Source organism: Carassius auratus, chromosome 19, assembly GCF_003368295.1.
Source record: "Carassius auratus strain Wakin chromosome 19, ASM336829v1, whole genome shotgun sequence".
Taxonomy (NCBI): Eukaryota; Metazoa; Chordata; class Actinopteri; order Cypriniformes; family Cyprinidae; genus Carassius; species Carassius auratus.
The window spans coordinates 7,711,282-7,725,681 of record NC_039261.1 but is presented as its reverse complement, the minus strand read 5'-3'; the positions used below and the strand labels follow the sequence as shown (position 1 = coordinate 7,725,681).

The 14,400-nt window shown below is 39.7% G+C and overlaps 3 protein-coding genes across 5 annotated transcripts; all 3 read left to right on the top strand.

Annotated features, from left to right (window-relative positions):
• Positions 1-488: 488 nt before the first annotated feature.
• eef1a1l1 (eukaryotic translation elongation factor 1 alpha 1, like 1) lies at positions 489-3,756 on the top strand. Its single transcript, XM_026288626.1, has 8 exons — positions 489-645; positions 1,283-1,439; positions 1,780-1,959; positions 2,043-2,339; positions 2,448-2,598; positions 2,678-2,934; positions 3,021-3,255; positions 3,340-3,756. Exons 2-8 carry the CDS (start codon positions 1,296-1,298, stop codon positions 3,462-3,464), a joined length of 1,389 nt encoding a protein of 462 aa, XP_026144411.1. The 5' UTR covers positions 489-645; positions 1,283-1,295; the 3' UTR covers positions 3,465-3,756.
• A 226-nt stretch (positions 3,757-3,982) lies between these two features.
• eef1a1l2 (eukaryotic translation elongation factor 1 alpha 1, like 2) lies at positions 3,983-8,034 on the top strand. Its single transcript, XM_026288627.1, has 8 exons — positions 3,983-4,090; positions 4,823-4,978; positions 5,364-5,543; positions 5,659-5,955; positions 6,054-6,204; positions 6,942-7,198; positions 7,282-7,516; positions 7,618-8,034. Exons 2-8 carry the CDS (start codon positions 4,835-4,837, stop codon positions 7,740-7,742), a joined length of 1,389 nt encoding a protein of 462 aa, XP_026144412.1. The 5' UTR covers positions 3,983-4,090; positions 4,823-4,834; the 3' UTR covers positions 7,743-8,034.
• Positions 8,035-8,693: 659 nt separating this feature from the next.
• On the top strand, positions 8,694-14,188 carry LOC113119289 (cyclic GMP-AMP synthase). Of its 3 annotated transcripts, none has more exons than XM_026288624.1 (7): positions 8,694-8,956; positions 11,239-11,340; positions 11,429-11,643; positions 12,439-12,667; positions 12,942-13,205; positions 13,297-13,396; positions 13,483-14,188. In XM_026288624.1, exons 2-7 carry the CDS (start codon positions 11,319-11,321, stop codon positions 13,982-13,984), a joined length of 1,332 nt encoding a protein of 443 aa, XP_026144409.1. In that variant the 5' UTR covers positions 8,694-8,956; positions 11,239-11,318; the 3' UTR covers positions 13,985-14,188. The 3 variants fall into 3 exon arrangements, with proteins under 3 accessions (XP_026144409.1, XP_026144410.1, XP_026144408.1); XM_026288625.1 differs by lacking the exon at positions 8,694-8,956 and adding an exon at positions 9,086-9,277; XM_026288623.1 differs by lacking the exon at positions 8,694-8,956 and adding an exon at positions 10,005-10,865.
• Positions 14,189-14,400: the final 212 nt, after the last annotated feature.

The following is a 14,400-nucleotide window of genomic DNA, read 5'->3' as shown; positions in this document are numbered from 1 at the left end:
TAAACTCCGTGTTGCATAAAATTAAATTTCGCAGCTACTTTGACCAAAACCAGAGAATTAAATGTGAACTAGTTTAGTTCAGAAGTAAATCTGATAAAATGATTCAATTTAAACCAAATTCAATCAGTGATAGGCTACATAATGCAGTTTAAGTTTTATAGTTTTGATTTTCGTCATTCATCATAAGGAGATTGTCACAATCTAAACATTGTAAACATTGTCACAATCTAAATTTAAAACGGTAAGACTTTAAAAAGACAGAAATGTAGAATACATTAACAGTTACGTTAAAAAATAATTACGTATCATGCTATTTTGTAGATTTGTAGCTGGTTATATGCGGTATGTATTCAGACATATATTTTCCCATTATGTCTATCGCAACACAACTCAAATATTTATAAAATATATATTATTTCATTCCGTCAACCAGATGCTCAGTGAAACAAATAGTGACGCAGTTTGTCGAGGCGGGGAGAATTTTTGTCGATTGTGTGTGATTTGCGGGTCGGTCAGGGAGGAGAGGAGGGGGGGTTACAGTCCTCCTCCCGTGTATAAAATCTCCAACCATTGCGTTTTCTTCCTCTTTCTGTTACCTGGCAAAGGGGAGCAGCAGCTCAGGAGATACTATAGCTCTCAATCTTGGTGAGTACTCAATTTTTTTGGTCAGGCCTTGGCTTTTTTACGCTAATAAATTCTGTTTTAGAAACTTTTGAAGGATTTTCCTCAGGTTGACCGTGTTTAGACATTTTCAGTGTTGTTCAAGGTACTCTTTGTGCTGTATTCAGTTTTGGTTTCTACAATCGTGATGTGTTCGTAAAAGTGGCTTCTTTTTAATTAGTGGTGTATTTAGAGTACGTTAGATGGACTTGAACTTATATCTTCCATTTTTTTTGTCGTGTAACTAACGTCCATTTCTCAAAGAATTGAAACCGGCAGAAGAACAAAGGCCGAGAGACTTGAAGTCGCGGGACCGTTAAAAGCCTTCCGCACATTCTCGCATCCAACAACTGTTTTATCAGTGACTGGAGAGCCAGCTGTCTGCATCCTTATGGATTCCTTTCAGACATTTTGGATTTTTTCCTGTAACTTAATATCGCGTCACTCTAAAGAAACACGTGTCGCAGTTGCCTTATGGTGAAGTAGGCCGGTTTAAACTAGGGCCTATTACTAACTACTACTTGTTACAAAATCACCTCTCAAAAAGTTTTAATGATGGAAAGCCTGTGTTTTACCCATGCATCTCATTTCAACGCCTACTCTTGTCTTTTTTTTAATACAGAAACTAATCAATCATGGGAAAGGAAAAGACCCACATTAACATCGTGGTTATTGGCCACGTCGACTCCGGGAAGTCCACCACCACTGGACATTTGATCTACAAATGCGGTGGAATCGACAAGAGAACCATCGAGAAGTTCGAGAAGGAAGCTGCTGAGGTGAGACTTAAAACACTTGTAGTGGATGCTTCGTGAATTTGTTAATTGATTGCGGCAGAAGTGAGTAACAAGAGCCAAAATGGCGGCCGTAGCACGCGTTCCTCGGCTGAAGCCGGTTGGGTGTGGAGTGGGCGGTGCTTCACTATGACGTTGCAGATTCTGTAATGGCGCCTAGTAGGCCGCGCAACATGTGTGCTCATCCCCATTCAAGCTTCAAACATTTTTTTTTTTTTTTTTAGTTAAACACTTAAAACCACTTGTGACTTTTAAAGCTCAAATGCCTTGTATAGTAAAATCTAAATGACAATACTTCCCTTTGTTTAATTTGTCTGCAAAATAGATGGGCAAGGGCTCCTTCAAGTACGCCTGGGTTCTGGACAAACTGAAGGCCGAGCGCGAGCGTGGTATCACCATTGACATTGCTCTCTGGAAATTTGAGACTAGCAAGTACTATGTCACCATCATTGATGCCCCTGGCCACAGAGATTTCATCAAGAACATGATCACTGGTACTTCTCAGGTATGACTGCTTTCTACACGCACAGAACGGTTTTGTAATTTAGCAGGGTGAGGTCTAACCTTTTCTTTCTCCCTTCCTTCCAGGCTGACTGTGCAGTGCTGATTGTTGCTGGTGGTGTTGGTGAGTTCGAGGCTGGTATCTCCAAGAACGGACAGACCCGTGAGCATGCCCTCCTGGCTTTCACCCTGGGAGTCAAACAGCTTATTGTTGGAGTCAACAAGATGGACTCCACCGAGCCCCCCTACAGCCAGGCCCGTTTTGAGGAAATCACCAAGGAAGTCAGCGCCTACATCAAGAAAATCGGCTACAACCCTGCCAGTGTTGCCTTCGTCCCAATTTCTGGATGGCATGGTGACAACATGCTGGAGGCCAGCTCAAATGTAAGTTTTTATTTTTTATGCAACTTCACAGTTGGGAAATAAGTTCATATGTGGAACACTTGTAGTGTTCACGCCACATCTTAGTTGACAATTTCTGTCTGTTTTTAGATGGGCTGGTTCAAGGGATGGAAGATTGAGCGCAAGGAGGGAAATGCTAGCGGTGTTACTCTTCTTGATGCCCTGGATGCCATTTTGCCACCCAGCCGTCCCACCGACAAGCCCCTCCGTCTGCCACTTCAGGATGTCTACAAAATTGGAGGTTTGTGTATATAAAATGCAAAGCCATCAAAGCTCTAAAGTCAAACACTTGAATTGGTTTAACACTATCAACTTCTCAGGTATTGGAACAGTGCCCGTGGGTCGTGTGGAGACTGGTGTCCTCAAGCCTGGTATGGTTGTGACCTTTGCCCCTGCCAACCTGACCACTGAGGTCAAGTCCGTTGAGATGCACCATGAGTCTCTTGCTGAGGCAACTCCTGGTGACAACGTTGGCTTCAACGTGAAGAACGTATCTGTCAAGGACATCCGCCGTGGTAACGTGGCTGGAGACAGCAAGAACGACCCCCCTATGGAGGCCGGCAGCTTCAATGCTCAGGTTAGGCTTTACCCCGTCACCTTGGTCCCCAAGTCAGTCGAATTCCAGAGGTGTTGTATGAATGCTAAATTGTATCTGGTTTTTAGGTCATCATCCTGAACCACCCTGGTCAGATCTCTCAGGGCTATGCCCCTGTGCTGGACTGCCACACTGCTCACATTGCCTGCAAGTTTGCTGAGCTCAAGGAGAAGATCGACCGTCGTTCTGGCAAGAAGCTTGAGGACAACCCCAAGGCTCTCAAATCTGGAGATGCTGCCATTGTTGAAATGATCCCTGGCAAGCCCATGTGTGTGGAGAGCTTCTCTACCTACCCTCCTCTTGGTAAGTTCACGTAATGCCAATCAACTCTTGCATCCATACCCTGCACTTCTGTAGGCTTCGGTATTAATCGCTCTCCATCCACAGGTCGCTTTGCTGTGCGTGACATGAGGCAGACCGTTGCTGTTGGTGTCATCAAGAGCGTTGAGAAGAAAATTGGCGGTTCTGGCAAGGTCACAAAATCTGCACAGAAGGCTGCCAAGACCAAATGAATTTCCCTTCGAGCTGTTCCAAAGGTTGTGGTATGCTCTTCCCAACCTCCTGAAATTTCTCTAAATCTGGGCACTCTACTTAAGGACTGGCTTATGCTGATTAAAACCCATCGGAAAAGTTTTCGCAGGAAAGGAAACCAACTTGGATTTAAGTGTGGCTCCATTTATTGACTGAGAGTGCCTCTTTCAGTTGTTAAATTTGTTTATGGTTTAGAACTGCACCTGATGCCACAGTAAAATTTGGAAAGAAGCTGCTGAATAAACTAATAAAGGTATTAAAAATTGAAGTTGCGCTTTGTCTCCTGTCATCAGTGGGGGAACTGGGTGGGATTTTTGGGATCTGCAACTGTAATCTGATTTGTCATGGTCCTTGCAGCTGTTTTAACACGTGTTGCAGCCGGGCTTCTTCTACAGTGTGCCCACTTTACTGATGTCTTCTCCTCCAATCACAAATAGTGAGTGCAGCGTAAAGCTTCCAATGGTACCCCACATCTGAGCAGTATCCATGTGTCTAGGTGTTTTTTCATATCCCACCCCTTTCTGAACCTGTATAAATTTAGACGGGCAGTGTGACTCGTTCCTTTTTCTCCAGTCTGCTTTGGGCTGTCTATAGTGCTTGTAGTCGGGTAAGTTTATTACGGCTTAATTTTATTCGGTTTTAATCTCAAGAGTAGCTAGGCTGTGAAGGAAAAGCCCTCAAATGCATTTAAGATCACAAGGTGGTTTAATGTTGTTTTCAGGGTAGCTGATTCAGAACAGGTTAATTTTAACTTCCAGGTTTCTAAGATTTCTCTAACTCGTTCCCACTTATACACGTAGATAGCACAAACTTGTGGGCAAAGCTGGAGAGAACATGGCTGGTGCTGTCATTCCAGTCCTTCAACATGGAGGACACGAAGTGAACAGAGGGAGGGCTGGGTGTTGCCAGATCTGGCGAAAAGAAGCTCGACTTAAAATGGAAACGAGCCTTTTATGTAACCTAAATGCGGGGTTTTCTAATTCAGTCCCAGAAATCAAATGCATTAAAACTGCTGTTGGTCTCGAACGGTATTTGAGCATTTCAACAGCTGCAAATAATTGTAAATCATTTTGTGCTATGTAAGCCGAGCTCTAGCAAAATTGCGACTACATCAACCCTTTACATAACCTCGTTATATTATTTATACTTTAAATTAAAACAGGCGGACATGGCAACACCGCCGGTCCCGCTCGTTGTCGCAGAGATTACCCCATACCCCATGATCCCGTTTCATCGCTCATGTGCTTATTTATTTCCAGAAATCCTTGAACGGAAATGTTTAACTCCCGGATAATGTTTATGCCGGTTAAACTAAACCCAGTAATGTCTTTCCCCACAGTAAATTTACAACATGGGTAAGGAAAAGACTCATATTAACATCGTGGTTATCGGCCACGTCGATTCTGGCAAGTCCACGACCACCGGACATCTCATCTACAAATGTGGAGGCATCGATAAGAGAACCATCGAGAAGTTTGAGAAAGAAGCCGCTGAGGTACGTCATCACAGCCGGGTGACTTCCGATGACTAATGTCTCTCGATGACGAATATATTCTGGGCGTGTCTTTTTAAACACCATGTGTTGTGAGCGACATCTACAGTTCAGTTTTACTGGGCTCAGTCTGTTCGAAATGTCCAAACTGAGCATGTGCTTGCAATGTTTTTTTTTTTTTTTTTTTACAAAAATACAATCATTAATGATACAATAGAATTGTAATTAATAAATCACATACAGATGTTTTGTTTGAAATGATGTTAGTCTTCTATAAACTATTTTTCTTTTATCTATCTATCTGTCAGCCTCTATTTATATTATTATTTTATCCATTCGGTCTCACAAACATCTCAAATATGCTTCTGAATATTTTTCCTGCATCAAGATGGGTAAGGGCTCCTTCAAGTACGCCTGGGTCCTGGACAAACTGAAGGCCGAGCGTGAGCGTGGTATCACCATTGACATTTCTCTTTGGAAATTTGAGACTAGCAAGTACTATGTCACCATCATTGATGCCCCTGGCCACAGAGATTTCATCAAGAACATGATCACTGGTACTTCTCAGGTAGTTTTTTTTAATGTCAACAAATCTATCACAGATTACTGTGTCTGTGTGTAAAGATTTTATTGTTGCATTATTATTATCGTTTAAATGTTGTGATTTTATTAATTCCTTCCAGGCTGACTGTGCCGTGTTGATTGTCGCTGCTGGTGTTGGTGAGTTCGAGGCTGGTATCTCTAAGAACGGACAGACCCGTGAGCATGCCCTGCTTGCCTACACCCTGGGAGTCAAACAGCTTATTGTTGGAGTCAACAAGATGGACTCCACCGAGCCCCCCTACAGCCAGAAGCGTTATGAGGAAATCACCAAGGAAGTCAGCGCCTACATCAAGAAGATCGGTTACAACCCTGCCACTGTTGCCTTCGTCCCAATTTCTGGATGGCATGGTGACAACATGCTGGAGCCCAGCACAAACGTGAGCATCTGCTGCTTTTTCCTGAAGGTTTTCTTTAGGGATTGTGATCACGGCGATTGTTCATGGTTTTTGGTTTCTATTTTCTCTATGGATAATAGATGACCTGGTTCAAGGGATGGAAGATCGAGAGGAAGGAAGGTGCTGCCAGCGGTGTAACTCTTCTCGAGGCCCTGGACTCCATCCTGCCACCCAGTCGGCCCACCGACAAGCCCCTCCGTCTGCCTCTGCAGGATGTGTATAAGATTGGAGGTAAGCATTAACCATCAACCAGGGTTATTATAGGTTGGAATTAAATTTTTTAATATATTTAAGTAATTTTATTTGTCATTGGTTCTGATTTTCTAGTTTTTGTTTTAGTTTTATAGTTTTGTGTTTTGTAATTTCATCAGTTTTACTATTTTATCTCTGCCATAGTTAATACGCCAAATTAGTACAATTCTAAAATGCTTTCATGTTCTTAGTATAGTCTAGTGTTATTGCAGTGATTCTCAAATGGATCCAAAGAAAATTTCCAAGAGGCGTCTTATTTTAAAAGAATCCCTCAACAATTGTTTTTCTTTGAAAACATTGGATACCTGTAAATATGAGGAAGGGATTTCTAGATCTGGGAAAGTCATGTAAATTAATAAAATCTTTAAACTCCATGGGCATACTTTTTTTTTTTAACCCTCTTGTTTAATCCTTATCCAGTAAATTACAAACACTATTTTCATGTTTAATGCAGACAGTTTGTAAAGGTTTCAAATTTTATAGTATACAGTGAAAAAAAAACTAAAAAACTAAAGTGATTTATAGTTAGTTTAATACTTTTAAGTTTAGTCTCATTGTTTCCCAATTTAATTTGTATTTTTTAATTTCACTGAAATGCTTTTAGATTTAGTTTTCATTAACAATAACAACACAGCCTCCAAACTCATTCACAGTTCTCTCTAATGAGAACCCAACATCTGCCACTCATTCAAACACTGTCTGTGTGTTTCCCTCAGGTATTGGAACTGTGCCTGTTGGACGTGTTGAGACTGGAACTCTGAAGGCTGGTATGGTTGTGACCTTTGCCCCTGCCAACCTGACCACTGAGGTCAAGTCCGTTGAGATGCACCACGAGTCTCTTGCCGAGGCTCTCCCCGGTGACAACGTTGGCTTCAACGTGAAGAACGTGTCTGTGAAGGACATCCGCCGTGGTAATGTGACTGGAGACAGCAAGAACGACCCCCCTATGGAGGCTGCAAACTTCACCGCTCAGGTTAGATATAACGAATAATAGAATATTATCTGCATGATCTTCATAATGTCAGGTGCTTTATCATGTACCCCTCTTTCTGGCAGGTCATCATCCTGAACCACCCTGGTCAGATCTCCCAGGGCTATGCCCCTGTGCTGGACTGCCACACTGCTCACATTGCCTGCAAGTTTTCTGAGCTCAAGGAGAAGATCGACCGTCGTTCTGGCAAGAAGCTTGAGGACAACCCCAAGGCTCTCAAATCTGGAGATGCTGCCATTATTCTTATGGTCCCTGGCAAGCCCATGTGTGTGGAGAGCTTCTCTCAGTACCCACCACTGGGTATGTGTCAACATTTATGTTGCCATGAAAATTATTTATTGAACATCAATTAAAGGTTCTGCTTTAATTGAACTCCATCCTATTTCACTACTATTTTTCAGGTCGTTTTGCTGTGCGTGACATGAGACAGACCGTCGCTGTTGGTGTCATCAAGGCCGTCGACAAGAAAACCTCCACTGCTGGCAAGGTGACCAAGTCTGCTCAGAAGGCTGCCAAAGCCAAATGAATCAGCGCATCTGACACCCAGCAAGCCTCATTGAGATCCTACACTGCAATGTCTCAGAACCTGAGCACGGTTTTAAAGGACTGGCTTAAGCTGATAAAAATCCACCGTAAAAGCTTCAGAAGGAAAGGAGGAAACCATGTATTTCTGAACACCTTAGGAGAAAACCATTATAAAAATAAAAAGTGATCATTCATCATTTCGTGCCATTATTCTTTCTTGTAGAGGTCAAAGCATAATGAATGGGGTTTATTGTAAGTGCATTCATAAATAAATTCTTCTTGAACATGATAAATATGATTAAGAATCTTTTCTTTTCTTTTTTACACATTTGAATTGTGAATCCTTCAGTGTAATTACATTTACAGTAAATTACATTTAATTATATAAATTACATTTAATTATATCACAATTTCACCATCAAGTTAGGCACATCAACTCCTTCAAAAACAGCCAGAAACCTTGATTGATGATCAGCTGACTTTCTCAGACCACATTGCTAAAACTGTCCGGTCATGCAGATTTGCTTTATTCAACATCAAGAAGATCAGGCCCTTTCCTTCAGAACATGTAACAAAACTCCTTGTTCAAGCTCTTGTTCTGTCCAGGCTGGACTATTGCAATGCTCTATTAGCAGGTCTTTCAGCCAGTTCTATCAAACCTTTACAATTAATCCTGTTATATTAACCCTAAATAATTATGCTCACATAAAATTCAAGTCATTGACATTTGCCTACAAAACTACCACTGTCTCTGCACCACTTTACCTAAATTCATTACTTCAGAGTTATGTGCCCTCTAGAAGCTTGCGTTCTGCAAGTGAACGTCACTTGATTATGCCATCCCAAAGAAGCACAAAGTCACTTTTACGGACTTTTAAATAAAATGTTCTAATGCTGCAACAACGCGTCGACGTGCGTGAAATGCGTCGACGCATCACACTGTTTGTTTACATCTCGCGTAATGGCATAATGTGAATGGAGAAAGTTGCATTCTATCACAAAAACAGAGACAATTGTTATCAAAAGTATGGGAATACTTTAAACACAGGACAAATCAAATGGCCCTTTGTTTGTTCCCTTTGTAAAACCGATATGGTGAACCACGGCAGAACAACTGCGATGCGCTAGCACCTCAGAGAAAAAACATCCTGGCGCTCTCCGGTGTTACGGTTTAACTGGTTACCGTGTGATCTGGTGACCAACTTCCTGGTTCAGGTCTGATATTCTTGCGCTTGCGGCATTCTGAAAAGTTGAGATGTTTTTAATAACTCGATGCGGTGCGGACGCGCCTGGAAAAAACGAGCGCGTCGCACAGCGTGCGCGTCGCGACCGCGTCGCTTCCATTATGAGCGCGCTTATCGCGCGCCTACATTGGAAATAACGAACTTGAGCGCGCAATAGACGTGATATGTGAACGGCCCCTCAAAAGACAGCGCGCCGCGAGACGACAGTCACAAACCACAGAGCCACCCCGATTCAGCTCCAGATCTCTGGAAACCATGCTAAACCATAGCAGAACCCTGACTACATTTTATGGTTTGTGATGCTAAAGAACATTTCATGACGTCTCAGACAACTGTAAATTTATGGCTACTGTGGTTTAATTATAAATGCTATCATAAGCTCATATTTACCATAGTAAAATAATTTTCTTTGCCTCTTATTTATTTTATACTGTAAAAACTTAAACCACATAAGTTGAAAATGAATAAAGGTTGAAATATTATATTAGAAGTTTTACCCAATTTTTTTTGGTAAAGTTATCCAAAGGATTCATTAGCTAATTTAAAAAAAAGAACATTAGATTAATTATTTATTGTTATAAAAAATAATCTTTAGATTAGTCGACTAATCGAAAAAATAATCGTTAGATTAGTCGACAGAAAAAATAGTCGTTAGTTGCAGCTCTAAAATGTTCCCTCCAGGTGGAATGACTTCCCCAACTCAATCCGAGCAGCTGAGTCCTTAGCCATCTTCAAGAATCGGCTTAAAACCCATCTCTTCCAACTTTGTTTGACCCTCTAACTTACTATTCCCACTCACTATTCTAATTCTATTCTTAAAAAAAAAAAAAACTTAACTACCTATATAATCTTTTTATATTCAATCTATTTTCTATTTATTTATTATACAAGTATAAAAAACCTCTAACATTAGCTTGCTCTATTCTTTTTCTATTTTATCCATTTTCTTTTAATTATTTAATTAATTTCTTTTAATATTATATTATTTAAAACCCCTTGCTATGTGTACTGCGTAAAATAAAACTGAGACTTGTTATAGCACTTGTTTATCATTGATCTTTTGTGGTTTTTGATTGCTTTTATTGTCCTCATTTATAAGTCGCTTTGGATAAAAGTGTCTGCTAAATGTAAATGTATAACGAACACTAATAGAAATAATGCTGAAAGACGAGAAAAAAAACACATTTTAGATTTAAAACTTAAAATAAATATCCATAAAAAATATACCCTTGGCAATTAACTGAAATAAGTTTAAACTGAACTACTCGAATATCTAAAATTATAACTAAAACAGAAATGAAAGCAAAAGAACTCAAATGAATACTAAAAATAAAAGCTAATTCAAAATTTTGAATACTATAATAGCATCTAAATAAAAAAAATAGCACTGTTATGTACACATACTGCACTTTTAGGCTAAAAGATATTGTTTTTTCATATTGTTTATATTGTTAAAAAACATTTATTCATACTTTTGTTTAGTAAAATTCAGCCATCTGTTTTAATTCAACAGTCTGTTGTATCCCTTAAAGTCTCAAGAACATAATCGCCATTTCATCAACTCCTGAGGGTTAACCATATACACTTCGTTCAGCACATAACAAAGGCACATGTACAATTAGACACTGCTTTCAGCTGATAAAATACATCTGTGCACACTACACCTGAGTGACACCTGTTGACACACAAGAATCTAGCATGCAAACATCAAAGATCTGTTCCTTAAGTTTCGGTTTTATATAACCGGAAAGAAGTCACACCCAGAACCTTTTACTGTAAAGCAAAAGATCATCTGATGTGGCAGGGAGGAGCTTAGAATCAATATATACTTGTGTTGTATTTCTGCGTGAGTAGATCATATTCTCTAGACCAGGAAGTGGGTAAGTCTGGATTCACATGTATCATTAACTAGTATTCTGTTGAAGAATGTAAATAGGTGAAGAATAGATCAAAATCTGTGTCTCAAAGTTACTTTGCTTTAACTGTGCTGTAAGTTTTAGTAAATGCTGTGTAATTTTCTGTTTGGAATGTATTTTGTTTTCTGTTCCCTTTTTAAGCTTTAGCATTCCATTTACATTTATACTCTAAAAATGTAGGAAAGTCATACAACGGTGTAAAGCTCTCAGGTGTTGCACAATTGTCTGTAAAAAACAAAATGTCTGCAAGTTTTTAAAACAAACACTGAGTTGCTAGTCAATTAGAAATCCTAACACATTTCCATACATAATTACTTTGCATTTACACTGTATTCAGATTTTAGGCTGGACTGAGCATCAGGACAGAGGATCTGAAGAGCGCTGTATATCTGCCCTTGGGTTTTTCACAGCTCTATTATGGAAAGCCAGAGGAGATCATGTAATGTGGAGGATCTTTACTAGGTTGCTCTTTGAGTTAATGTTTGGATCTATGTACATTTGCTTATACCTGTTCTGTTATCATAAAGTGGGAGATGATTCTACCATTTCACCCGAGCTGGACCGCTTGATCAGGCAGAGAGGTCGAGATCTACGGCTGCGCAAGCTTGACCAGCAGAATGCTGTGAAGATAGTTAACCATCTAATGGACAGCTTGCTGGAATTCCTGAAGAATAATGAAGATCAGCCCTTCTTCAGGGAGGTCTCAGTTCTCACCAGTGGAAGCTATTATGAGTTGGTGAAGGTAAGAAAATCTGAATGATTCTTTTGAGGAAAACCAGCTAGAAGTGTAAAATAGAAAGAGCTGCTCAAGTTTGTATCAGATATGGTCTGTTTTTAATAAACAGTAAATTGAGGAAAAGTGACAGAAAAGTCAATTTTAATGTTACAAATTATTTTAAAATGTTTAGCTATTTCTCTGTTGAACTTTTTAATAACTTTTCAAGAACCTTTGTCTACACACACACACGTTTGTTTTTGTGAAAAGTGGGGACATCCTAAATGCGTAATGGTTTTTATACTGTACAAACTGTATATTATATGGCCCTACACCAACCCTAACCCTAACCCTCACAGGAAACTTTGTGCATTTTTTTACTTTCATACAAAACTCATTCTGTATGATTTATAAGCGTTTTGAAAAATGTGGACATGGGTTATGTCCTCATAAATCACCCTCTCCTTGTAATACCTGTGCCATACCCATGTCATTTATACAGAGTTGCATCCTGATATGTCACAAAAACAAGAGTGCACACACACACACACACACACACACACACACACACACAAAACAGTTTTCAACAATGACAATAATAAGAAAAATTTCTTGAGCAGCAAATGAGCATTTTACACTGATTTCTGAAGGATCATGTGACACTGAAGACTTCTTTCAAAATCATTAAAAAAATCTTATCGACCTCGAACTTCTGAACGCTAGTGCAATAATCCTCCACATCTTGAAGAACAAAGATTGACTAAAATGATTCATGAATGTTTGGAATAATGGAATGACAAAATATAATTTTATCACCAACAGATCAACAAACCCAATGAGTTTGACATTATGCTGAAACTGAAAGGCCCAAGGCTTGTACTCTCAGAACTGGAAGAATATCAAGGACTGTTTTATAAGATAAAGCTTTGCAAAGCCACACGAACTGAAATCCAGCACTTTCTTCTGGAAGATGAACGAACCATCTCAGCAACCAAAATCAAAGCAGAAATGTACCGCTTGGTCCGCAAATTCATTAGCAACCATTTTCAAGGTGCGTTTTATTTCTCTCAACACCATCTCATGTTCAGATAGCTTTTTATGCTCTACAATTTAAAAATTTGGGGTAAGATTTTTAATGATTTAAAAGTGTATTTGATGCAAAAATGAAGTAAAAAGATTTAAAAATGTCAGCAATTTCTCCAGTCTGTGTCACATGAGCCCTCAGAAATCATTCTTATATATTGATTTGCTGCTCAAGAAAAAACATAAAACATCTTGACCCCAAATTTTCGAAAGGTATATAACCTTCTGCCACCCGTTTACAGGTGAAGGTTGGGTGATACGCAGAAATCTAGTAAATTCACCGGCAGTGACCCTTGAATTTAAGGCGAAAGAGAATGAGGATGATGTGATGTCTGTGGACATTGTTCCTACTCTTGAGGTGCCACAAGGTTGGCCACAAGCAGCACGGGCAGGCCCCAATGTAGACAAATGGCTTGGAAAAAAATGTCGTCGCCAATTTGTAAGTAAGGCTGTGTATTTTGTCCCAAAAAGACCAAAAGGAAGAAACCTCAAAGATGACGCCAAAGGTATGCGGACACAACACCTACAAATTCAGTCATTACAAAAACATTTCTTTCTTTCCTTATAAAGGATTTATATATTTGTATTTGTTTTCAGAGAGCTGGCGAATATCCTTCTCTCACATTGAAAAAGAGATGATGCATTATCATGGCAATAAGAAGACGTGCTGTGAGACTCATTCCAATAGGTGTTGTCGGTATGAGCGATCACTCATTTTTATAGCTGGTTATGTTATAGACCCATGTTATGATGCCCCTAAGATTTTTCTCTTCTTTCTTTTAGGAAACTTTGTTTGCGGCTTCTGAAGTGTCTGATTGAGGGACTGAAGCAGCAGTATCCCAAAGAGCTTGAGCCTCTGTGTTCCTACCATGGGAAAACAGCCTTCTTCCACGTCCTTTCAGACAGAGTGCACGATACCCTTTGGTCTCCAGGCCAGCTGTCCGTCTCCTTCATGAAGCTCTTTGGATACTTTGAGCGATGTGCACTGAATGGTTCACTACCCCATTTCTTCGTCCGCGAACATAATCTTTTCTCCCCACCTGCATTTCCCAAGCGAGCTCTTTTATTTCTGACCAATGTTCTGAGGGAACAAAGAGAATTGGGGCTCCCTGTTCTGAAGGTCCCAAGTCCTACCTCTGCTCTTGTTCCTGACACTGATGCTGTGATTCAGCCAATCAGTGGCACAGAGAGTATTGTGGCTTCTGAGCGTTCTTTTAGGCATGTATATGTATGCTTATTGGTTGTCATTGTGTGTGTAGGAATCGGATGTGTATTTCAAACATGAATGATGACTGATGTTTTTTTTTTTTTTATCCTCTCCAGATATGGAGAGGTAATCATTTGCGCAATACAAAATGATTGCAAACATTTCTAGTGAAAATTATGTAAAAGATCATCCATTTATGTCATAAGTTTAAATTATTTTCTGTGTATTTTATCATAAATGTACAGCCATATATCCATGAGAAATAAAATTGGAGAAAAAAAATAAAACACTTTTAATTAAATCCGAGAAAAGACAGCTTATATGAACTGGATGTGAAGTCTGATTTCATACATGTATGTTTTGCTGTGCTAAGGACTGAATTAACAATTTAGACCTTCAGAGTAGTGCCATATTTCCTTTGTGACAGGAATGGAAACAAAGGGATAAGTAGAGTCTATTCAACATGTGTTGTTCTTTAACAGGATATTGGTTGT